This window comes from Canis lupus, chromosome 12 (assembly GCF_011100685.1).
Source record: "Canis lupus familiaris isolate Mischka breed German Shepherd chromosome 12, alternate assembly UU_Cfam_GSD_1.0, whole genome shotgun sequence".
Taxonomy (NCBI): Eukaryota; Metazoa; Chordata; class Mammalia; order Carnivora; family Canidae; genus Canis; species Canis lupus.
The window spans coordinates 67435274-67460654 of NC_049233.1; the positions used below are offsets into that span (position 1 = coordinate 67435274).

At 49.4% G+C, this 25381-nt stretch overlaps 1 protein-coding gene across 1 annotated transcript in view; it reads right to left on the bottom strand.

Annotated features, from left to right (window-relative positions):
- Positions 1–23113, bottom strand: part of DDO (D-aspartate oxidase) — a 38596-nt gene extending 15483 nt beyond the window's left edge. The window contains exons 1-5 of the mRNA XM_038555059.1: positions 23006–23113; positions 21113–21288; positions 18217–18325; positions 14037–14213; positions 485–998 (exon numbers count right to left, since the gene is read on the bottom strand). Coding sequence (XP_038410987.1) covers positions 485–998; positions 14037–14213; positions 18217–18325; positions 21113–21284 — 972 coding nt within the window. The 5' untranslated portion in view covers positions 21285–21288; positions 23006–23113. The remainder of the gene's footprint in view (positions 1–484; positions 999–14036; positions 14214–18216; positions 18326–21112; positions 21289–23005) is intronic.
- Positions 23114–25381: the final 2268 nt, after the last annotated feature.

Here is a 25381-nt window from a genome sequence, read left to right on the forward strand (position 1 = left end):
ATTTATTTGTGATAGACATAGAGAGAGAGAGGGGCAGAGACACAGGAGGAGGGAGAAGCAGGCTCCATGCAGGGAGCCCCACGCGGGACTCGATCCCGGGACTCCAGCATGTGCCCTGGGCCAAAGGCAGGCGCCAAACCGCTGCGCCACCCAGGGACCCCCTGGAACAAGTATTCTTAACAAAAGTAGAGTCATGCCCCGCTGGGTGGTTAGGCCTCCGCTTGGGCCCAGCGGTGCGTGGCTCGTGGGTTAGACTCCTAGTCCTGATTCGTCCGGAGCATTGGCAATTTGGAGACCAAAAGAGAGCAGCTGAGGAAGCCTGCGTGCGTGCGACGGGAAAGTTGGGGGGATCCACCTGCGGGCGCTCAGCGGGGCGGGGTGGGGGTGGCTACAACTTGGGCGCGGGGGCCGCGGGGGCCGCGGGGGGCGCGGGGGGCGCGGGGGCCGCGGGGTCCGCGGGGGGCGCGGGGGCGCAGCTGCGGGCCAGCAGCGCGGCCTCCAGGGCGGCGCCCCAGTGCACCGCGACGCCGCCGCCGCCGTGGCCGTAGTGGTGGACCACCCGCAGCGTCCCCGCCGCGCCGCGCACCCGCTCCGCCTGCAGCCGCACCCCGCGCCCCCCCGGCCGCAGGCCCACCTGCTCCCGCAGCCCGGCCGCTCCGCGCAGCGACGGCTCCAGGGCGCAGCAACGGGAAAAGATGTCCCTGCTGGCCTCGGCATCGGGGGACAGGTTCCAGTCCCCCTCCTGCCTCGTCCCGCCCAGCACCACGTCGGAGGCGCCCGGATAGACGTAGGTCAGCCCGGCCCCCTCCCGGATGAAATGCTTCACCCACGGGGCGCGCACGCGCAGCACCTGGCCGCGCACCGGGAGGACCTCGGCGTCGCCCGCAAGCTGCCGGCTGCCCAGGCCCGAGCAGTTGACCACGACGTCGAAGGCGGGGTGCAGCTCCCACAGGTCTCCCAGGCGCCGGCTGAGGATCGGGACCCCGCTTGCTCTTAACCTGGGAGGAAGGAGAGGGACCATCAGGTGCGCCCCCGCACCCCCCCCCCAGGGCCCCGCCAGCGACTGCCTCCGAAACTGCAGGCGAAATGAAGCCCTGTTCCAAAAGTCCAAAACGGGGGACCCCTGGGGGGCTCAGCGGTGGAGCCTCTGCCTTCGGCCCGGGGCGTGACCCCGGGGTCCCCCTCTCAACCTGGGCCCACCAGTTTCCAGTTCCCGGGGTGCCCTTGCAGAGACGGTCTGTGCACTTACAAGCAAATTTGATGTGTATGGATTTACCCAAATGGTAACCTTCTCTTTTAAAAAAAAAAATTTATTTTAGGGACACCTGGGGGGCTCGGTGGTTGCGCATCTGCCTTTGGCTCAGGGCGTGATCCCAAGGTCCTGGGATCGAGTCCCACCTCCACTCCCTGCAGGGAGCCTGCTTCTCCCTCTGCCTGTGTCTCTGCCTCTCTCTGTGTGTCTCTCATGAATAAATAAATTAAAAATCTTTTTTTTTAAATGTCAAAACTAAAGAAATGTGCTGTCCTTTTTACGTTTTGTAAGTTCCTAGATCATACTAGATGCTCAATCAACACTAAGTTAATCCGTGTTTTAAATCCCAGAGCATTTTTTTATGCTGTTCATTTGGCACCTCAATTTGTAGCCATAGACATTTTGTCTCCTATTGTTAACTCTTGCATGTTCCCTTGCATTATTACAGTCTCCCCAATTAGATTTTTGGAACAGGGGTCCCATTCCCCACTTTATGTCTATTGCAGGAATGTTAGCATGAGAGGAATGCAAAGTATTTGCAGCAGATGCAGTAATAGTTGTGGTTGATAATGATATTTTGGACCAAGTATATCGATATCAAAAAGAAATGGCTTAGGGGACCCCTGGGTGGCTCAGCGGTTTAGCGCTTGCTGGCCTTTGGCCTGGGGTGCGATCCTGGAGTCCTGGGATCAAGTCCCATGTCAGGCTCCCGGCATGGAGCCTGCTTCTCTCTCTGCCTCTCTCTCCCTCTGTGTCTATCATAAATAAATTGATAAATCTGAAGAAAGAAGAAGGAGAAGGAGAAGGAAAAATGGCTTGGAGCATCTGGGTGGCTCAGTAGGTTGGGCATGGGACTCCTGGTTTCCACTGGGGTTGTGGTCTCGGGGTCATTGGATGGAGCCCCACAGGAGGAAGAAGAAGGAGAAGAAGAAGGAGAAGGAGAAGGAGAAGGAAAAATGGCTTGGAGCATCCAGGTGGCTCAGTAGGTTGGGCGTGGGACTCCTGGTTTCCACTGGGGTTGTGATCTCGGAGTCATTGGATGGAGCCCCACAGGATTGGGCTCCCAGCTCAGCAGAGGGTCTGCTTCTCTCCCTCCCCCTCTGCCCCCCCTCACTCTTTCTCACACGTGTGGGCTCTCTCTCTCTCTCTAAAATGAATAAATCAATTTTTAAGGGAAATGGCTTATCTAGATCCTGTAAATCTTTTTTTTTTAAATTGTGGTAAAATACACATAACATTAGGTGTACTCATTCATTTTTAGGTGTACAGTTCACTAGCATTAGTTCTAATATATTCATCTATGAATTTCGTGGTAATACTGGCCAACATATTGCGACGTGTTAGTATTCTTTAAAACAATGACTGTAACGAAAAAACTTTTACAAAGAGTTGAGGCGCACTCTCCCCTTTACCAATCATAAAACCTTGGTCAGTTTATTTCATTTCTGTGACCTTTCATTCTCCATCCGTAATTTGGAGATACCAGCATTGACTTCATAGACTCCTTGTGAAAATGAAGTGAGACAGCATCTGGGAAAAGTCTGATAGATCCCCTAACACACTGTAGTTCCTCAGTAATTTTTTTTAGTGGGGGGGGCGGCAGGAAAGGGTGCCGTTGCTATGCTACCACAAAATACAAGACCCGCTATCTTGTCCAGGGGTTTCCCTGCTTTGCACACCCATCTATCACTTACATTCAATGGTTTATTAGCCTGTAAGAATGACATCTGGGCTTCAAAAAATTTTTTACACTGATTATTATTTGAACATTATCTTGATTTTGCTAGTAATAGATTGCGGATTCCACGTGTTGATAATCAAACATTGTGCCCTGCGTTCCAACTATTCTAATTAAAACTCAATTCTTTTCCTAATTCAGACAAATAAAGGAATTTTACCAGCCTGGTGACTGGACTGAACTGAACTTGTTTCCTCAACTATTATCGTGGGGTAAGAATGCTGAGTCCACAGGGTTTTTAATAAAGATTATGTAAGAATTCAACAAACGCAAATGCCCTTCTCTTCCATTTCACGGTCTCCTCCTGGTCACTACTGATGGAAGTCCACTCTCTACCTGGAGACTTCTGAAATTATCCGCAGTTGGGCTGTTGGAAAGGCCTGGCAAGCTTGCTGTGCTGAGTACCTCGCAGGCCTCTACCCCAGGGTGGAACTTACTGAATGTGCCAGGGACCCGTCATCCTCGCACTGTTGCCATGCAACCCTGTGGTGATGCCCCATCTCTGTTATCCCTCGGGTGATGCATCAGGCGGCACCAGGGTGTAGGAGGAAACCAGACCTGGAAGCTGTAGGTTGGGTGACCCAGCACTTTTACAACCACATGAGGTAGTTATTTTATCCTAGAGGTTTTGAATGACATGGTTGGGGGGTGGGTATAAGCAGGGTGACTTTCCCCGTAGGGCTTCCTGCAACTGAGCAAGACCTCATTCTAGATGGGAAGAATGCCTTGTCCCACCCTACCTTGAGGAAAGGTGGGACGGGGGACTCAAGAATTTGTGGTCACTAAACAGACCCCGACCAATGTCTTCTGGTCATCTCTCTAAAAGCCAAAAGTGCCCACCTTCACCAAGCCTAAAAGTCAGCCCTCTGCAGGACTGTGTCAGCCTGATGCATAAACATGGGGGGTGGTTGTCGTTAGAGCCCCTCCTTCAACTCACTGGGCATTTCAGCAAGAGGGAAATTGAGCAGATGTAGCCTCGAGAGGGATGGGGCTCCACTAAGTGCTTCTACACACACACACACACACACACACACACACGCACTACCTTCCAGAAGCAAAGGGGAGTCCCCTCATCCTCTTCCTTCTCATGGGACTGGAGGCATTCCTGCACCCCACCTCCCATCCCTGCCACAGCCTAAGCCAGGTAAGAGAGGAATCCTCCCTCCTGATATAGGGAGGTGGGGGTTCAGCAGGGAGACTCATTGAGGGAAACAGGACACAGGAGAAAGACAGGGGTCCTTGTGAGCTCTAATACGAGGGATGGGGCTGCTTTGACCACAGCACTGGGCATAGAGCTCAGGAGGGAACTGGGAGCGGGAGTTCAGGTCAGGATGTGGGGTGCAGCCCAGCAGAGACAAAAACGATGGGAGCAGCAGGGCCAAGATACTGCCCTGGAACCATATGCTCCTGGAATTCGCCTGCTGACACTTACACCCTAAATTGTTTGGGGAACCTAGTGAGTAGAAACTGGGGAGGAGGGGAACAGTGTTTTTGTTATTTAAGATTTTTGAGCACTTTTCATCTTGCCAAAGGTAGACATTTTAACACTCCCTTTGGCAACATCTTGATAGCTTGTACCATTAATCTGGGAATATTATCCAAATAGGTTTGTAGATTAGACGAATACAAAGTAAAAACTCTTAGGATTCCTGGGTGGCTCAGGAGTTGAGCGTCTACCTTGGGCTCAGGGCATGATCCCGGGGACCTGGGGTTGAGTCCCACATGGGGCTTACCGGAGGGAGCCTGCTTCTCCCTCTGTTTGTGTCTCTGCCTCTCTCTGTCTCTCATGGATACATAAATAAAATCTTTTAAAAAAAGAAAGCAAAAGGTCTCTTCTAAGGATCCAAGATGACTATGGGGTAAGAGGGTACATGATTGTCTGCATGAAGGCCAGGATGCTTCTCTGCAAACCAGACTGCTTTTGGAAAATCGATCCCCACCAAGGAGGGTAGAGAGAAGAGGGGATGACATGGTGTCTGCCCAGCTGCTCCTCACACTGGCTGGAACATTCTCATTAGAAGGCGAGGGCCAGAGCTTGAGGGGACGGACTTGAAGAGAATTGGTGAGAGTCAGGCCTGAGCAGGGCTGCCATGCAGTGGAACCCCAGTTGTCAGAGCGAGAAAAAGGACAATTCTCCCCACTGCTGGTAGAAAGTTCGTTGGAATGAGGAAAACAGCATTGAGTTTTTGAGCCACTGATATGAGGTTAGCTTTGAGTGGAGAGAAAGAGTGAAGAGCTAGGAAGCCATCACTAGAGATGCAGAGAGATGCAAGGAGGCTAGGAGAGGATGGTGGCCAAGAACCTGGGTGGGGGGAAGGGTTGGCTTTGCTAAGCATTGTGTTATGTATTTTGTATGCAATATTAGACATGGTCAATTAAAAAATTTAATCCTTGCTTCAAGCCAAAAGCACACCACCTTAATAAAAGTGATCAGAAAATCAACTATGTCCAGTATATTTCAAAATGAGGTAAAAAGGAAACCTAATTTAAAATCTCACTTGGCAAATAGTACTATGCACACAGATTCACAGAAAAAGTCCACTGTTCCCTCCAGAAGTTAAAAATAAAGCTCCCCTACAACCCACCAATTGCATTAATAGGTATTTACCCAAAAGGATACGGAAATACTCATTCAAGGAGGTACATGCACCCCGATGTTCACAGCAGCATTATCAATAATCACCAGACTATGGAGAGAACCCAGTTGTCCACCGACTGATGAATAGATAGAGAAGAAGTGGTATATGTATAAGTGGTATATGGTATACGCACATGTGCACGTACACAAACACACTGGAATATTACTCAGCCATCGAAAAGAATGGTATCTTGCCATTTGCAGTGACATGGATAGAGCTAGAGAGCATTATGCTAAGTGAAATAAGTCAGTCAGAGAAAGACAACATATGCTTTCACTCATATGTGGAATTTAAGAAATGAAACAGATGAACATAGGGGAAGGGGGGAAAAGAGAGGGAAGCGAATCATAAGAGAGACTCTCAATATAGAGAACAAACTGAGGGTTGACAGAAGGAGGTGGGTGCAGGGGATGGGCTAGCTGGGTGATGGGTCCTAAGGAGGGCCCTTGTTGGGATGGGCACTGGGTGTTGTTTGTAAGTGATGCATCACTGAACTCTACTGCTGAAACCTATATTATACTGTATGTTAACTAGACATTAAATAAAAGTTTGAAGCAAAGACTAGGTCATACAACTAATAAAGCATAAAAATATAGGACTTATTCTAAATATAGAAGAAGTCCGCTCTTCCATCCTAGTGACACTTAATGCAGCTATACCTAAGATAGCTTATAATAGCTCTTCAATATACATATATATGCACATTCTGCATGTGGTAGGAATGTGAACAATTTGTGCTCAGAGGATCAATGGTGGTGTTTTCTAAATATCCTCAGAAATTCTTTGAACCCTTCAAGCCTAAAGCCTAATTCCCCTCCCTTTGAATGCGGGCTGAACCTAGTCACTTGCTTCTAATGAATATATATCTATATAGATATATTTATATCTATCTATATGCATGTATTATATATATATATACACACACACACATAGACCCACACACATATATAAATATATAAAGTAAATACATGTATATCTGCAATATATGCTATACGATCCTGGATTTTCTTTTGCTGCAATGTGTATTATTGGGACAATTGGAAAAATTCAGAGAAACCTACCTGAATAAGGTCTGTAGGTTTCAGAAATGTACCCATGTGAACTTAATGCCCACATTCTGATAAGTTGACGTTGGTTATGTAAGAGAATGGCCTTGGGTTTAAGAAATACCTATTCAGTATTTGGGGTAAAGGGGGCATCACATCTGCAGTTTACTCTCAAATGGTTCAGAAAAAAAAAGGTGTCTATTTAGAGGGAAAAGGATAAAGCACATCTGCAAGTTTGAGGTTTGGTGAATCTGAGTGAAGACTATGTGGGATTTCTTGTCTTTTATAATAGTCTAATTTGACCCGACGACATGATCTCATCTGAGGCCGCCCCCACCCCCCCCGCCCCCCCACATTTCCTTGCGATGCGTATTCCAACAAACCAACCGATTTCCATCTCCCACTCGTCAGAATATCCATCCCTGCTTAGACCACTCCCTGGACTTGGATTACCCGCTCCCCGCTTTCTTCTGGGGAAGGGCAGCCTCTGCACCCCTGGTGGATGGGGCCCAGGGTTTCTCTGAGCAGGGTGGCCCTGGAAGGGACAGCTGCACCCCCCGAAGCGGGCCAGCAGCTAGGGCCTCAGGGACCTGGTGCGCCCGTGGAGCTGCCCTGAGGCCTGCCCGCAGCCTCCACCTCCTCCCTGCTCACCTCCTTGCCACCGTCATCCTGCACCCTCCCGGCCGGAACCTCCCAGCTGGAACCTCCCACTTGATCCTCGAGGCCAGGCAGCCAAGGTGGGGGGGGGGGGGGGTGGCTCGAGTTAGACATGCGTCTGGGACTGTCATTTGTCCACGGCTGCTCTGGCTCAAGGTGGCAGGTGCTGGGTCGGGGCAGAAATATCTAGACGCCTGGGAAAGGGCAGCTGAGCCCCAGCAGCGAAGGGCATGTTCGTCTTGGGGAAGCCCGGCTCTGTCTGCTACGCGCAGGAAGGCACCTTTGCAGGCTGGACGTGTCTAAGGCAGGGTCCATCCGGCCCGTTCCTGATGCACGGTCCCTATTTCTGTCCAGCTGCAGGGGGAGCCACACAAGGTGTTTTTCAGAGGCACTGCTGCGACTCAGGCCAAGGGGGGGGACAGAAGCTACAGGGGATGGGAGGCAGGGAGAGGAACCCTGAGGCCTTGTTACCCCAGCGGGAAGGAAGCTCCGTGTGGTCAGTGCTGCGGGTGCAGGCCTCATCGGGGCCACGGTATAAAGCGTGGCCTCCCAAGAGAAAGCAGTGTACCTAGGCTACAGGGTCCCCGGCACAGAAATGGGGCGCCCAGCTCTCCGGATGATGTCAAAGGCAGGACGATCTTGATCCAGCCGGAATGATTTATTTAGGTAGGACGTCTGGCAAAGAGACAGGCTCGGTTGACTTACTGCCTCTCTGATTCATTTCCTGGAAGGGACAAGGAAAAAGCAGCAGAATCTGACTCCACTGGCTGAGGATATAAAACATGATCTGCATGGTTGATTAGCCCTCGGAGGGGTTTTTGTTCTTTTGTTTGTTCTGGATATCATCAGGCATGGCTTCTTTCTTTCTCTCTCTCTTTTCTTTTTGACAGGGAGACGATGCCTTCTGTTCTTTGAAGAAAAAGTTAACGACCCCAGTTGTGGTTAAAAACATTTTTTTTTTTTTGGTCCTTCCTGGAAGTTTATATTATTTCAGAAGCATAGAGCTTAGGACGGAGACATTGTTGTGTGTGTGGCTTGCTGAGTGAAAAGCCTGTTTTTGAGTCAGAACAGTGTAGGCTGAACACTCACATTGTGTAGAAGGGGTGTAGGAGGTAACACCGCAGACCCTGGGTGCGAGGAACAAGCAGGGATTGTGTGACTCCCCGCTGGGGTGGCCCTGGTGGAGGAGAGCCCACGGGGTGAGCCCAGGGGGGCCCACCCCCTCACCCCAACTCAACACGGCCCTGCCTCCCCCTTGGCTTGAAATCCTCCCCTGGGAGGGCTGCCTTGGGCATGGAGGAGTTGGTTCTTGCCCAACGAAGCCTCCCTCAGGAGGAAAGGGGACATGTGGCTGCCTTCCTCCCTCACGTTGGCCTTCTGGCCAGATGTCAGGCCCTGAGGGAAGAGGACGGCTGATCTCCACAGAGTGGGGGCCCTGTGTGCTACCTGTGCAGACCTCTTGCAGGGGCTGGGGTGAGAGGAAGAGGAAGGTGTGAGGGGCACAAACGTGCTGAGAGGGCGGGATGGGGTTGGGAGGACAAGGGTGTGTGCACTGTCTTTGTCTGTCTGAGGCACCCACGTCCCAGCCCCCCGTCGTGGTGGACGTGTGTGTGAAACAAATGGGCTGACGGAGACCTCCCCAGGACGCTAGGGGGGACAGGAGCTGCCCCTCAGGCCTCTTCTCCCTGACGCTGTCACCTAAAAACAGACAGGAAGCGGCGTGCTCCAAGGCAGGAACCCCAGCCGACTGGTCCTCAGGCCAGTGGCATCGCTGTCAGGACGCGGCTCCCACGGGCACAAAGTACCACTTGACCCCAGGTTATTTTAAGTAGAGTGAAATGCTGACGGCAGGCCTCCAACTCATGAGAAGGCAGCGGGATTTCTCCCAGGTCTTCACCCCCTGTTAGAGATTAGGCCTGAGAATTAGGTTGTTATGGAAATAAGGGGCCTGTTTTCCTGATACTTTAGAAGCAGGGAGAACAAATCGTCAGATACTATTTGTCTCCATGTGAAAGCGGTTGAGGGGGGCCCCCAGAGCTAAGCCATTTCTTCTCAGCCAGAGGGGGAGGGTGGCTGGGATGGGGGCCGTGCTGGGGACTGGGCCTCACTGGGTCAGCCTGGGGATGCCCCTCGTCCACCTGGAGCTTCCCACTGCCTACCCAGGGCAGCCCCAGGGCAAACCGGGAGGCTTAGAAAGACTCCTCCAAGGAGGGACAGAGACAGTGGGGGTGAGGCTGGCCTCCCTGCCTCTGCTCCCTCCTGGAGCAATGCCACTTGTTCCGGGGGCTGGGGACAAGGCTCCCTCTGCCCCCACAAAACTCCCCATCTTCCAAGGACCTTATCTACCATTCAGCTCTTACTTAAGCAAAATGAAAGCAATGCGCCCTCTCTTCCAGGAAGAATTTCTATTTAAGTTTTCTGTCTAGACTTTATACCCAATGCTTCACTGAAAAATTAGGAGAAACTACATGCACATGCACACACACACCTAATTACCATAAGCTCAAGACTATTTCTAGGACTTAGAGGTTACCTTGGCTGACCTGAGCTGTACTTCCCTTCCACTGAGCCACTTAGAGGACCCCACTGTGGCCCTCCTCCAGCTGTGCATGAAAAAATGAGTATGTGGGGCCAAGGGATGCACCCAGCAAGAGCCCTCCGCTGTCACTTCCAGTCCATGAGCTGGGAACCCATGATTCCCACATTTTCTCCCTACTTCCAGGGCCTGCCTGCATTGTCTTCTTCCGAGGGGCAGACCATGCCACTGTGCACCCTTCCCCAAGGGGTGGCCGAAGGACACCTATTTTCAGGGGTGGGGGAGTATGAATAAAGCTTGGGTGCATGGACTAGGGTGCCTCGTGGCATGTACCTAGACCCCCCTGCCACCATGCTCACGTGCAGCACTCCTGAGAATCCAAGAATTCTAAATGAGAACTTGACCTTTTGGGTGGTTGCAAGTCCCATTTGTTAAAGTAAAAGGATAAATGATATTTTATTTAATGATTTGTTAGCTTGATGTGGAACTTTTAAATGTTCACATGTACCAGTGTGGGCTCCTGTGTGTGTTCTCCCAGGCTGGACACGGTAGGAGAGGGTCTGATGTTGGGTGTGTTCTCTACACCCCAAAATCACAACAGAAAGAAACTTCAGGGAACAAAGGGAAGTAGAAGGGAGGCAGAGTTAAAAGTAGCTTATGTCTCCACTGAATATATAAATTTAAAATGTAGCGTTGCGTCGGGTTTGTTTTAAGGAAAAGATGGAAGGAAATATTCATGAAAAGAAAATGTTTTCCTTCTCACAATTGGAGTGCGTGGAATGCTGTTGTGTGCCCAAAAGTAAGAAAGTGCAAGAGAGAGAGAAAGAGAGGGAGAGGCAGACAAGTCAAAAAGACACAAGAGCAGCTTGAAGGGACTCCCACTGGCCAAATCTTAGTCAATTTGAAGCTCAAAATAAATAATAAGAGTAATAGATTATAATGCACTGATTAATATAGGAATTCCTATGCCCATGGTGAAATAAATCAATGATTGAATAAATATAGGGGTGGGGAAAGGTTTTCCTTTTAGGGGGAAGCAAACTAAACATAGAAGGAGTTAGAAATTATCCCCTGGCGGGGCACCTGGTTGGCTCTCTGACTCTTGGTTTCAGCTCAGGTCATGACCTCAGGGTTGTGAGATGAGCCTGGAGTCCAGGGAGCCTGCTTGAGATCCTTTCCCCCTCCTCCTGCACCTACTCCCACTCCTCCTCTTGTTCCCCTCTCCCATGTGCTCACTCCCCCTCAGATAAATAAATAAATAAATAAAAAGAAATGATCATTTGGCCAACATTACAATCATGATGGAGTCAAGAATCATGAATGGATGCTAAAACTAACAGGTGAAAGTTTGGATGAGGAACAGAGTATTTACACGATTTCAAGGTGAATCTTGGCCAAGCATTTAGTAATTACAAAGGGAAAAAGTAGTAATTTCACACTAGAGATAACTGGCAGGCCGAGTGATCACCGGAAGGAGGCCAAACTGACACCATGTGCCCCCTGATATGATGCCTCTAAGGATTCAACATTCCTTCTGTGGGGTTCCACCAAAAACATATAACGTCAATTTGATCATGAGGAAGTCTCAGACAAACCCCAAGTGAGAGATGTCCTACAAAGCAACTGGTTTGCACTCTTCAAAGCCATAAAGGTCATACGAGAGAAAGACCACTAAAGAGGTGTGACAAGTAAATGTAATGTGTGACTGCGGATTTGATCGTGTTTAGATATCAGGTGTATCTATATAAGGACCTCACTGGGTCTTTTTGGGGGATAACATATGAATAAGGTCCAGAGATTACAGCTTCAATACAAATACCAAGATTTTTATCATAGCACTCTGCTTACGTAAAAGAATTTCCTTGCTCCTAGAAAATATACATGGCAATATTTAGAAATCATAGGGCAGCATGTCTGCAACTTACTCTTAAATGGTTCTAGGGGAAAATGTGTATATATATATGAGGGAGAGAGTGGGAACAGCATTTAAACTGTTAGGAATCGGGGTAAAGGGTTATACAAGTTCATCCACTTCCATCATTTCCGTGTCCATTAACATCCCTGACCCCCCACCATTTCCACACGGAGAAGCCAGCCCTCACCAGTGTCTGGGATGGAGAACAAACACTCTGCAGGCTCCCCCCTTCCCCGCATGTGCAGAAGACCACAAGGATCCAGCCAGGTTTTCTAGAGCTTCCCGAACATGGAGGAAAAAGTCTCAAGACGCAGAAGCCAAGCAATAGACTTGGGGGTAATAATGAAACTTCAGCCTCAAATGATAAAAGTCTCCAATGACACCTCACTCGTTAGACTCAACACCTTGCACACTTTCTTCCATTTTTTTTCTTATCATAATCCAAGAAAATGATGTACCAGAATGACGGTAAAGCCCTGCCACTTGTGGCATGCCTAATAATTCCCCTTTATCTGAATTTAATTAAGATAAAGCATATGATATCGCCATCTCAAGTCACTAGCATTAACATTTTCAATTTCCTATTCCTGGTCATTTTTATAATACAAGGACAAGAAGGAAAACTGTAGGGGCAGCCCCGGTGGCTCAGCGGTTTAGCGCCTGCCTTCAGCCCAGGGCGTGATCCTGGAGACCCAGAATCGAGTCCCACGTCGGGCTCCCTGCATGGAGCCTGCTTCTCCCTCTGCCTGTGTCTCTGCCTCTCTGTGTGTGTGTGTGTGTGTGTGTGTGTGTGTCTCTCATGAATAAATAAATAAAATCTTAAAAAGAAAACTGTACAACATTGCCCCGGAGGGAAAGATCGTGGTGCTGCTGCAACTTGACTATCGGCTGGTGGGCAACTTCATCGTGCGATGGCTCAAAATGTTCATTTAGTGGGCTGATGTCTACAGGTTCGAATTGAGCATGCAAACACAGTTTAAGGCCCAGTGAACAAGGCATAAAAGAATGAGTTTAGTGAAAACTGGGACTCACAAAAGGAAAATATCCCCTATGAACTGCTAATAGGTAAAAGTGAGAAGAGCACTTATCAAGCTACAAAGAGGTACCATACGGTTCCTGACATGAGCCTAACAGACTTAGGCTCCCTCCTCTGTGCTCCCAATCCACCTTCAAAATCTGTGCAACTCTTACCATGCAAGTTACTGTAATTGTTAATTCACATGTATAAACACACACGTAGATGCACATACACACACATGCACACCATCACCCCTACTAGACTCTCAATTCCTTAAGAAGAGTGATCACATTTTTTTTTTTTTTTTGACCAGCTTCTAGCACAGGGCTGGGTTCAAGACATAGATGCTGAGCACAGAATTGTGGGATTAATGAATTGTAGGAATCAATTACCCTATAGTCCACACCTGGGACCGGATCATTGGTGCCACCACTTACCACAAGTCACTTTTCTAATGTTTACACAATAAATCACCTTGTCCCTATTTATGTACAAAACATACAGATTTGGGGGTTGAAAGAGCCAGTGTTTCACAACCCTCAATACGCTTACAATTTCCAGACTAAATTAGAGGGATTTATTGTTGTGTCTCAAATAAAGGTGCTCTTGATGTGTTTCCTAACACTCTGGAATCAGGAAGTCCCGAAAACCAAATCAAAAATGCAAGTTCAAGGTATTTTGGACTGAACTTGATGAGGAAGCAATTGCCTAATATAGATAAGACCTCTCAGGTGTAGAGGTCTTAATTATAACAAAGAAAATATGGAAGCTATTTGCTTTATCACTAGTGAGAAAAAAATTTCAAAAACAGTTGATAGTAAGCTTAATAATTCTCCATCTGAAGAACTGGAGCAAATCATATAATTCTAGAACTGGGAGTGTGCTCTCCAAACGTCTCCATTTTACGAATGAGGAGGCTAAGATATGGTTTCAGTGAGTAGGTTTCACTTACTGGTAGGCGAGGGACCAAGTCATGCATCATGAAGAAGAACCACGCATCATGTACACTCGAAGATGGATGTGTTACCACCAGTGTGGTATCACTTACTCCTTGTGACACAAATACGTCTTCAGATTGTTTGACAAAGCTCTGGCCGTTGTGAGCCACAACACACGCTGCAGAAGAGCTCTGAGGGGCCACGGGGAGTTTTCTGTACATATTTTATGGGTGGCTATGAAATTACTTATGGCCATGACACTAATAAAGGAGGTGGCAAGGAGCCATTTCAACTGACCTCTTCTCCAACCATGAGAGGTAGGTAGAGCTTTCACACTTCAGAGTCGTGAAAGCGTAACCGAACACATGCTGGGGGAATTTCTTCAGTTCAGCCTCGGTCATTCTTCGAAACCCCAGAACCACATCGGCCCAGAATGGCACTTCTTCAGTAGGAACACTCCGAAATATCTGCCAACTCAAATACGTAAGTGGAAAATTTTCCTGAAATTTTGTGAAATACATTTCCCAAGAACCCCCAGCCCCATGACATTCTCTAAAGCATTTTACAAACCCACTTCCTATACCCATAAAAAGAAAAAGATCTATTCTTCTATTCTCTTGGGTTTAGATCATTTGGCAGTTAAATTTAAAATGTTCATGACATTGGGGGGAATGAGACATTTTAAAAGTTGTGTTCTAAAAATTAGATTTAATTCTTTTTTTTTTCTGCAAAGCTGTTGCTCAGATTTTCTTTATTTACTTATGACTATGGCATTTTTGAGGAAAGGTTTTGGTGTTTTGTGTAACATTTTACATAAGTTGTAAGCATCCATCAGAAGTTTTAAGGTTGCCCTCAATTTTGAACAAAATACCTAATTTGAAGCGAGCCATGGTGGGCGTACAGGAGGCAGAGTGTGAGTTATGAGTTAAGTTGTGGGTCATCCCCTCATGCCGTCAGTAAGAGAAATTGTGTCGTCAAGAGGAGCCCAGTTATTGTTAAGCCACCAGCATGGCCGAGGTGGATGAGGCTAGAATGCTACTGGTGGTTAACCAGCCGGTAGTAGTGCTACCAACAGCTGCTAGGACTGTGTTTGGATTTGCAAGCCTTGGTTTGTTTTCATCGATAGGAATAAGTGCTGTACATCACGGCTGCTCTAAAATAGGAAGGAAAATCACCTTACTGTACCTAGTTGCTAATGATGTGGTCATTCGCACACCAGAATTTATATATCCCTCAGTAATTTATTCAAAGGGGTCCCCGGGGAAGGTGTGAATGTCATTCACTACAGGGCTCCTTTCTGGGCCTTCTTGCTGCCTCATTCTGCACACCCTCTCTGGGCTAGATCGCCCCTCCCTTATCTTCACCATCGTCTACAGGCTAAATACGCTGAGGGCTACGCCTCCTGAGCTCCAAAGCCAGACTCAGACCAGCGTTGACTTTCTTTCTGCCCCCCATTCCACATGCCACCAACTGCCAAGTCTCAAGTCCCATCATCTCTCTTCTCAGGCATTCCTCAATCCCCTCAAATCCCCATTGTCAACACTTAATCAATTATACCACCATCTCTTTCTCTCCAAACATCTGTTCTCTACACTACAGGCAGGATATTTTTGACATGTAAACATGATCAGTTGGTTCAATGGATAACATCTCTCAATGGTCCCATTAGCCTGAATGTTTTCAGTCTCTCCAACACACCACAGTCGCCCTAGACTCCGGTCTGTGCCTATGCGGTTCCCTCTACCTAGAATGCCACCCCTTGTGTCCCCAACCCTGTCTCTTCCCCCTTCACTTCTACAGTGTCACCAGACTGACCTACCCACACTCATCTGGATGGGCTCTGCTGAAATATCACTTTGTTCCAGGTAGCTTCTCAAACTTTCCAGAGGAGGTTATTCTCCAGATATCCACTCCCATGGTACCCTGTACTCTTCCCTTGGTAACTCATGTCCTATTTGCAACTAGTTAGATTTAGGATCTTCTCTACAGATCATGAGCTATATGAGGGCAGGACTGTGTCTTTTTTTCCTCAAAAATTCACTCAACATATATTTACTGAGCATTTACTATGTGCTAAGCAGTGTGTACTAAATTGCTTGTTACTGTATCACTAATACCTAAGGGAGTACCTGATACTGGGGAAAGCTGAATAAATTGTTTTGGAGAAATGCATAGATGAACAGATGAATAAGGCTCTACGCTTATGCCAAAGGTGCTCAGGACATTTGTGCCCTTGACTTCATCTGACTGATTCAAATCCTATGTTTTGTGGAAGCAAATGGTATAAAAATCACTCATGTGAGAAAAATAAATAACTCTCTTTTAGACTAGCTCGAAGTACATTTTTAAAAATATCTTCCATGATGGTTAAACCCTAGTCTTGAAAGGACGTTTACATTTTAGACACGACTGTTTTCAAAAGTTACTTAGAGACAAAGTTTGTGAGTTAGATATGGTCACATTGGTTTTGTTTTTTGTTTTCTTTTTTAAGATTTTATTTATTTATTCACGAGAGACACAAAGAGAGAGAGGAAGAGACATAGGCAGAGGGAGAAGCAGGCTCCATGCAGGAAGCCCGATGTGGGATTCGATCCTGGATCCCAGGATCACAGCCTGAGCCAAAAGGCAGTTGCTTAACCACTGAGCCACTCAAGCATCCCGGTCACATTGGTTTTGGACAAAACCAAATTGTGGTCATAAATCAAGGAGAACAATTTTTCTATGTGATTCGTCAGCTGAAGTTCTAGTATCAATTCACCTTCAGAAGGTAGAGCAGAAGTCAAAGTTGCTACTCTGTCTGGGTGTAGACTGTGGGAACCTAGTGGCATCAACACCGTTAGTGATGGTGAGGGAAGGCAAGAGGAAAAGCATAGAATAGAAATCTGCCTGATGCAGGTGTGTTCGCTAGCAGAAAATGTCAGGATTGCAAAGGAGGAGGGAGGACAGGTTTTTCTCAACAGTATAAAAGATGCAGTGGTTTTGAGAACTTGGTAAAAAGCAAACAACCCTCTGCTCTTCAGAAAGCTATAGGGCATTACTGTGTTATCACATGGGATATGATGGACGGCATGTGTGTTATATCACAAATTAAAGACATAAATTAAAAGTGACAGGATGGTTAGTGATCTCTTTTTAAGAACACATAGAAAGATATTGTCATATTCTAAGTGTTAGTTTGTGTTAGAAATGCTGAATAGGATTGTTTTTAACTCTTTCATTTAGGGGATTCCTGGGTGGCGCAGCGGTTTAGCGCCTGCCTTGGGCCCAGGGTGTGATCCTGGAGACCCGGGATCGAATCCCACATCGGGCTCCCAGTGCATGGAGCCTGCTTCTCCCTCTGCCTCTCCTCTCTCTCTCTTTCTCTCTCTCCTCTCTGTGACTATCATAAATAAATAAATTAAAAAATGTATATAATAAAAAGACTCTTTCATTTAATTATGAACTCCCCAAATCAGATATTAAGAATCAAATAGACGGGCGCCTGGGTGGCTCAGTCAGTTAAGTGTCCAACTCTTGGTTTCGGCTCAGGTCATGACCTCAGAGTCATGAGATCAAGTCCTGAGTCTGAGTCCACACTGGTGTGGAGGTTGCTTAAGATTCTCTCTTTCTGGGGCCCCTGGGTGGTTCAGTGGTTGAGCATCTCTCTTTGGCTCAGGTTGTGACCCCGGGGTCCTGGTGTTGAGTCCCGCATCAGGCTCCCCATAGGGAGCCCGCTTCTCCCTCTGCTTGTGTCTCTGCCTCTCCCTGTGTGTCTCTCATGAATAAAGAAATAAAATATTTTTAAAAATTAAAAAAAAAAAACCTCTCTTTCTCCCTCTCCTTCTGTCCTTCCCAGAGTAGCCCCTGCTCATGCACACTGTCTCTCTAAAAAAAAAAAGAGTCAAATAGAAATGTCCAAATCATTTCAAAAACACCAAGCTCGGTGTTTACCTGCTATATGGTTTTTTGGCCATATTTGCGAGTCACTGCATAATCCCTGAGGAAACTCAAAATAGTATTTGTGATGAGAAACTGTAATGTTGTTTAAAAGTCTAATACTATAGGGGTGCCTGGGTGGCTCAGTCGGTCAGGTGACCAACTCTTCAGCTCAGGTCATGACCTCAGGGTCCTGGGATCAGGCCCCTCATTCAGCTCTGTGCTCCTTGTGGAGGCTGCTTAAGATTCTTCTTTCTCCCTCTCCTTCTGCCCCTCCCTTGAGTACCCATCCGCCCACCACTCACTCACTCTCTCTCTAAAAATAAATAAATAAAAACTTTCTTTAAAAGTCTAATACTATATATACTAATATATAATTGATATACTAATAACTTGTCTCCCTTGAGTTCTTTGCAGGAAAGCCTAAAACGTTCTTCAAAATCCTCCCGCGTCTAGTTCAGCACTCTGCTCACAGCAGATGCTCGACAGTATTTTATGTTGAATTCTAAAGTCCATTAAGATCATTCTAAATTCTAAAATAACTTCAGATTTCCTCTCTTACCCAGATACCAGATGAACACCAGCATCTTCAGCTTCTGCAGAATTGGCAATTGCAAATAGATGATCAAAGGTCTCTCTAAACCACTGCTTCTGCTTGGGAATGGGTATGTCTGTAATCATGGGGGAAAGCAAAGCATGAACAGAAGGGAAGTGGCGATGATAACTATGCTTCAAACAAGCCCCTTCCCAGAAACTGGGAGAAAACAAAAGAGGCAGGGGAGGAACATTTAGATAAGGTACCGCGTTGTGGTGGAGAATCTATCAGCAACCAGAGTTTTGAATGCGACACACGCTGTTGACTTATATTTTATGTAAAGATTAATCATCAGAGGGTAAATTGGCCGAGCAGGACAAAATCTGACATATGAGCCATCTGGAAGGTGGTCTTTGGCACTAGATACATTCTAGATCTTGACAGATGCTTGACCAATCTGAGCAGAAGTTAGTTCAGGCCGAGTGAAGTTTCCAGCTGGCCACACAGTTGAAACAATAGAAGAAAGAACTTAGAACCTCTCTCCTGGCCTGTGGGGCCCAGGTCAACCAGAACAGAGGACGGACTACATCGATAGGAAGCCCAGGTTGCTTACCCTCTGATACAAGGAGACAAGGCCTGTCTCGTGGAGCTAAGCTCCTCGGGAAGGACTTGCTACAGCCCCGTCCAAAGCTGCCACTGCCTCCACCCCCTCCACTCCATGGAATCACACAATAGCTTAGAGTCCCTGGGTCACTCGGCACCACCTCCCTGGCACAGCACCGTGGGTCAGTGCTCCGTGTCAGCCAGGCATCCCTGCAGTGGCCACCTGCAAGAGGCTGGACCCAGATCCAGCTTCTGGAAGGGCGTGGGCCTATCGGAGATGAAATAAGGGTTTTTGGTTCAAGCCCCAAAATAATAGCGTCCAGTGTGGTCACAGAGAGCAAGCGTAATCTGGAGAGGTGCAGAGAAATCCAAACGGGGTAAAGAATTGGGCCATCTGATCCCTATGGAAGGGTCATGAGGGAGAATCCAGGGTGGGGCTAGAGACTGCTGGGTGGGGGGTGGGTGGCTAAAATGGGGGCAGCCACCGAGGAAGTGAGGCCCCTGAGGCAGAGAGCGTGCTAAGTAAGCTCTGCGTGGAGGACTGTCCCTAGAGTTCACAGTAGAGATGAAAAGGCCTCTGGAGACATCCTGCTCCCCAAAGTCCCCAGGTCAATGAGGGCATCTCAGCCTGTGGGGTTTTATGGCAATTCACTTGTTAAGGTGCCAACAATATTTAATAGTGGGTCTATGCTGTCGTCTTTAAATCGTGTGTCCATGTGAGCTCAGCCCTGTATTCCAAAGCTGCAGACTGGGCAGAAATAAAGAAGGAATAATAAGCTTGCAAAAAGAGCGAAATCAGACCTCACATGGATTACACCCCAACAACCTAAGCCGGTGCTGGGGGCTGTGTTGAAACGCAGACCCCTGTTCCCATTTTAAACTTCAACAGCAAAATAGTGGCTGCGACTCACATGCTGTAGGAGTCATCCCTAAAGAACGGACAATTCGAATTCAGCGGTGGAAAGAGCAAGCGAGCCGGGTGATCGGATTCCTGCGCGAGGGCTGGTAAGATAACTGCAGCTGGAGTAGTGGTAATAACAACCGCGGTTGATAGAGCACTTTCCGGGCCTGCTCTAACTGCTTTATGCATCCTAACTTACTGATCCTCACAGCAGCCCTGTGGGACACGTGTGGTCCCCCTATACTGACAGAAGACATCACTGTTATCACTGGGGTGGCCTGAAAGAAGCCCCAAGAGAAAACCGAAGCCCTTATTCTGGAAGCATCAGGAAGAAACACTCTCTGATCTTGGGGCCGCCTAGCTGAAGGGTGGGCTCGGCCTCAACGGCCCGCATGAACTCTTAGATGGGCCTCCGTCTTTGCAGTTGGTTCCACGACTCTCCTGCGGCCTACTGACCACTCGCCCGGGCCTGGCGCAAGCAAAGGAGCTCCTGGACAACGGACAGAAGAACTCTGCTCACAAGAGAGGTGCCCAGAAGGTACGCACTAGCATCCTGCAAACAGCCCGGGTTCCTGGGCCTATTTCCTGTACATGAGTAACTTGGATTTAAAAAGGGGGGCGGGGGGGCAATGGGTGGCTCAGCGGTTTGGCACTTGCCTTCGGCCCAGGGCGTGATTCTGGGGTCCTGGGATCAAGTCCCGTATGGGTCTCCCTGCACACAGCCTGCTTCTCCCTCTGCCTGCATCTCTGTGTGTCTCGTGAATAAATATATAAAAGCTTTTAAAAAAATAATTTTAAAAAATAGTTTAAAAAGGTAAAATTAAGAGGAAGAAAAGGAGTGGGAATGAGAAAGTAGAGCCAGGGAGTATAAACCTCGTTGGCTGCAAAGTGATTTTGGTTTTTGTTGGATGCTGCTTCCCGCCTGCTGCTCTTTCAAGTGAAGAGTACAGAGTGGAAAGGATGTGGGAACATATTAAAAAACAAAAACAAAAAGAAAGATGCATCTTTCTGTCCGAGTACCTCTGCCTGATGGTCTGTCCAGGGCCTAGAAGGGATAGCTTTAGCCCCACTGCAAGTGATTTGTGACCCGGTGGCCCTTACGGTCCCGGTGGGGACCCTGAGCGCTGCCCATCTGGGGTCGTGAGTGCTCCTCACTGAGCCCCTCGAGGCGCGGCCTGTGTCCCAGGTCCCCGGGCCCTTGAGGATGCTCCACGGACGTGTGGTCCAAGCCAGACATGAAGCTTTGTCCGTCGGGGCCGCCAAGGAGTGTGAGCGCCCGCGGCCTAGTGCAGGCCCGACCGCGGCCCGAGAGGTAGGCCGCCGTGGCAGGCACACGCACCAGCAGCTGGCTGTGCCACCGCCCCCGCCACAGTCCCGCGACAGCCGTCGTCGCCCACCGACGGGCCGAGTCCCTCTCACCTGGATACGTGTGAGGAATGAGCATCCCGGCTGCCACGTCGCTGGTGGTGTGAGGAGTGACCTTGTCTGCGACGACCGTGACGGCGCACGGCGGGCCCAGCCGGGAAAGGCACAGGGCGGTGGAGAGCCCCACCACGCCGGCCCCCACCACGGCGACCCGGGGCTGGTGCATGGGCCTGCGGGGACACGCGGGCGCCCGGCCGGGCCTGAGTCTGGCGGCGAGGCCCTCCGCAGGTCCAGGCTGTCCCGGCGGCGCCCCTGGGGCTCAGTGTGGGGGGGGCAAGGCCTGGGCCCCGCATTGCACACGAGCACAAAACCAGCCTGCGGGGCCTCCAGAGCACACTTCTGCTCATTCCGCCCCCTCCCTCACCCCCTTCTCCTGCGGCCCAGCCTTGTCCCCAGGCACAGATGCCCTCTCTGCTCCCAAAGCCCCCTGGGGGGCAGCCACTGGGAGGACGTGGCCAAGTGGGCAAGTCTGGAACTCGGCCCTTACTGTTTACAAACCGGTGTTTAGTTATAACCGTGAGACAGGGGGTGTGAACACCTGAACCCCACCTCCCCTCTCCCACCCCTCGCTCTAACTGGAAACCAACCCTCGACTCCCCCTCCCTGCCTCCGTCACAGCCTTCCCCACCCACCCCTGCCTCTTCCCCTCACCCCTGTACCTGAGACCGCACCCTCTGAGAGCAGACTTTCCAGATAAGGAACCTAGATTCCTTTGCCCACTCAGGTGCTGACTCAGTAACCTGGAGTGGGGGTGGGGGGCAACCCATGGCCTCCTGGCCTCAATTCCCTCATCTGCAAACCAGGCCGTGTGAATTCTTTATTGGTTCCTTTGGGTTGGAAATAAAGACCCCCAGAGGTTGTTCCTTCTGAGAGTCGGCATGGAAACGCGGGAGGTGGACATGCAGAAGCCCGAGACTGGCGCCCTGCGTGGGAACAACTAGGGGTGGATGAGGCCCGACTCCCTCTCCCCGCACAGCTGGGCCCCAGGAGCCCACTGAGCCCTGCTCTGCTGTCAGCTTCCCCGACCACTGTGGCTTCCCACTGTGCTTGTCTTTCCACCCGTGTTCCCACTCTCTAACTCTCTCTGGGTCTCAGGTTGAAACTCCAGAGAAAGGAAATGCAAGTATGCCAGCCGGTCACCGTCATCTTCATCAAGGTTCTAGCACCAGGCCGGCTCAGTGGGCTCAGCCAGCCTGTAATGGGCTCTTGGCACAGTTGCCCTTTCCCGCCCGATCAGCAATAGGCAGGTGGACGCCTTCTATTCACAGGGGTCCTGTGGTCCAAATCGTGGCCACCAGGCCGTCACAGTGACCTTGGCCCTGGAGGGTGCCGGGCAGTTCTGCTGGGAGCGGGGCAACCTGGCGGTGTCTTCCAGCTCTGAGGGGCTCTGGCTTGGGGATCAGTTAAAGTCCTCCCATGAGGGTCAACGTGTGTCACTTCTATCTCTCAGGCGGTAGATGCATTTCCTCCCCGCGAGCTCATGTGCTTGCCCCCCCCCCCCCCCCCCCCCCCCCCGGCCATGGGCCGACTAACTGAGAAGGAACAGGTTGGCCAGGACGCAGGGAAGGGCCTGGTGCAATGGAGAGACCCGTGGGGGCGGGCAAGCTGGAAGAGCAGAGCCCCACCCGTCTCCCCCCGGGGGGCAGAAGGCACCCACCCCTCCCCTCGCTGGCTTTCCCATTTCTTAGGTTCCCCTGCCCAGCGACTTTCTCAAAATAGCCAAGTCGAGGGGAAAGTAATCTGTGGCTGAGAATAGCTGGCTGCCAGGGAGGAGAAAAGTGAGCCGGCAAGGGGGTACGTCCTGGCCCTGCTCCCACCAAGACCGCCCCAAGCCCCCAGAGCACATACAGGGTGACCCCCGAGCTGCAAGTGGAAGGATTCCAGTACCTGTCTCAGCAAAAGCAGCCTTGGAACCCACAGAAGGCTCTGGCACCAACACTTGTTTTCCCAGGGAGTGGTTGGTCTAGTGCCCTGAGAGACACAGGGGAAGTAACACTGCTTCCCATTGGGGAATTTATTAAGGACATTCCCTCTAATCTCCCTCTCCATTGGCCCACCCCCCCTTCCCGGGTCTCTGGGTCTCTGTAACTTATTTCCCTGGAGAAAGGAAGGTTAACTTCATTTCGTAAGCTCCATTGAACTGTGGCTCTGCCAAACCCCGAGAGCTCGTCCAGCCTCAGCAGCTCTCCTCTTTCTAGTTTGCACACCTTCCATCTGGCCACCAGTCCGGGGGTTCACCAGCTGATTTACAGGCACGGGGCATAACACGTGAACCTGCCCCCTGCCAGCAAGCTCTGGCCAGAAGCCATGCAGGTCTCCTCACTTGTCTCTTCTGGGTCAGTGGGTGGGGGCAGGAGTGGGGGCAGGCTGAGGGCAGAATAACGTGGTTGATCACTAACAAGATGACCTGATTGCAGTTGGAAAAAGTACTCGGGAGATAATCGAGGATAAAAACCAAAGGATTCTTTAGCCCACATAGTCAAATATTTGCAGAGTCCACCATGTGGTAGATGCTTGACGACAACCAACTGGTTGTTGATGGGGAAACAGTCTGATGTATCAAAATAATAATAATATAGTAATTAATATATATTTATCATTAACCATGGGGTAGGTGCGTGTACAACACCATATAATGCAACCACCCTCTGAAATAGTGAGATACTATTATTATCCCCATTCCATAGATGGATAAATTGAGGCTCCAAGAGAGTAAAGAAGAGCCCAAGGTCTCCTAAGTAGCAAAGCCCAGTCTGAGTGTCCAAGTCCTAAGACTCCGAGGCTCAAGGTCTAAATCAAAGCACGCACCTTGACCTCAAGAGACCTGTTCTACCTTGAGCAAGTCACCCAACTTCTGAATTCCGATTTCCCCTTTTGAAAGTTGGGAGTGAGCTAATTTCTCTTACAAGTTGTTGTAAGCATCTGCTGAGTTAAAATATGTTAAATTCATTGCGAAGTGGCGTATACAATTTTAGTGAGCACCTACTATAAAATCAACCAACACTTAGGGAGCACTTGCCCTGTCCAAAGCAGACTGCGAGGACTACAAGAGATTTAAGGGTTTCTAAAATGATGTTTTTCTCCCTCGGGCAAGGAGACAAGGCAAAATAAGCCAGTCCTTTAATATGAAGCACAAACCAGGGGTGCTGTGGGGGCTCAGAGAGAGGAGAGCGTGGTGGACCCAAGTGGCCAGTCCAGAGGAGAGGAGGGGAACTGAGGAAGGGTGTCAGAGTCGGTGCTATGTGGTTGGACAAACAAGAGGAGAGAGAGAATTATTGGGACGGAGGAGGGCGTGAGCGAAGTCACAGAGGCAGGAAATTTCAAGAAGAGCTGAGGAAACAGTGAGGTGTCTCCGTGGGGAAGTCTGGGTGGGAGCAGGGTGTGAAATCTGGCCCAGATGGAGGACACCATTTGAAAAGTAATGGGAGCCACAGAAGATGGGTGAGAAGGCTCCTTCTTCCTTCCCCGGGGCCAGGGCTCTACTGTCCTCTGAGAGCAAGAAGAGGAGGGAACATTTAGAAATGAAACCAAGAACACAAGCCATGTGTGTAAACAACTCATAGGTCTTTTATATTTTTGCTCCTCAGAACTGTAACCATATCGACTTGAAAGAGGGGTCATTTGGAAAACTGATAGGAGAACTGGTGGAGGTGTCCATGAGGGTGGGAGTTGAAAGGGCAATCCCTGGCCATCTAGTGGGGTTTCGTGTCATCATTTAATAGACAAGTGGCTGAGGTCCAAAAAAGTTGAAGGGACACCCCTGTCCAAGGCTGTAGGTGAGCTCTGCGTCATGCTCCTCCCCAGTGGTTTTTCAGAGACTCTTTACCATGGCCTTGGAGGTCCACAGAGGCTCTCTTGTGCTGTGTATTGGGGGCCTCCCTGGCCCCCCAGCCCCTCCTGCTTTGCTCTCCATGGACATGTGTGGCTTGTAGTGTGTCAGCCTTTACTGGTGCCAGTAAATAGAGGCTCAAACCAACAGAACTTGAATTTTTTAGAATGCCATTAAGGCGTTAATGGGAACCCCAACTACAGGTTGGGGTAGGGAAACGGAAGGAGTGGGCTCAGGGTGACCTGCCTCTGGTGTGGTGGCTAACCCTGAGTCGAGACACAGAAGAAGGGCACAACCCGTAACCCTTTCTTCTTTGTAAAATCATGTGACTTTCAAGACCCACTTACTGGAACGTCCATGAATATCTCCTGATGGGGTAGGTGAGTCCAGGGAGAGGCAGGGAAGGGATGAGGACAATGAATTTACTTAGGGAA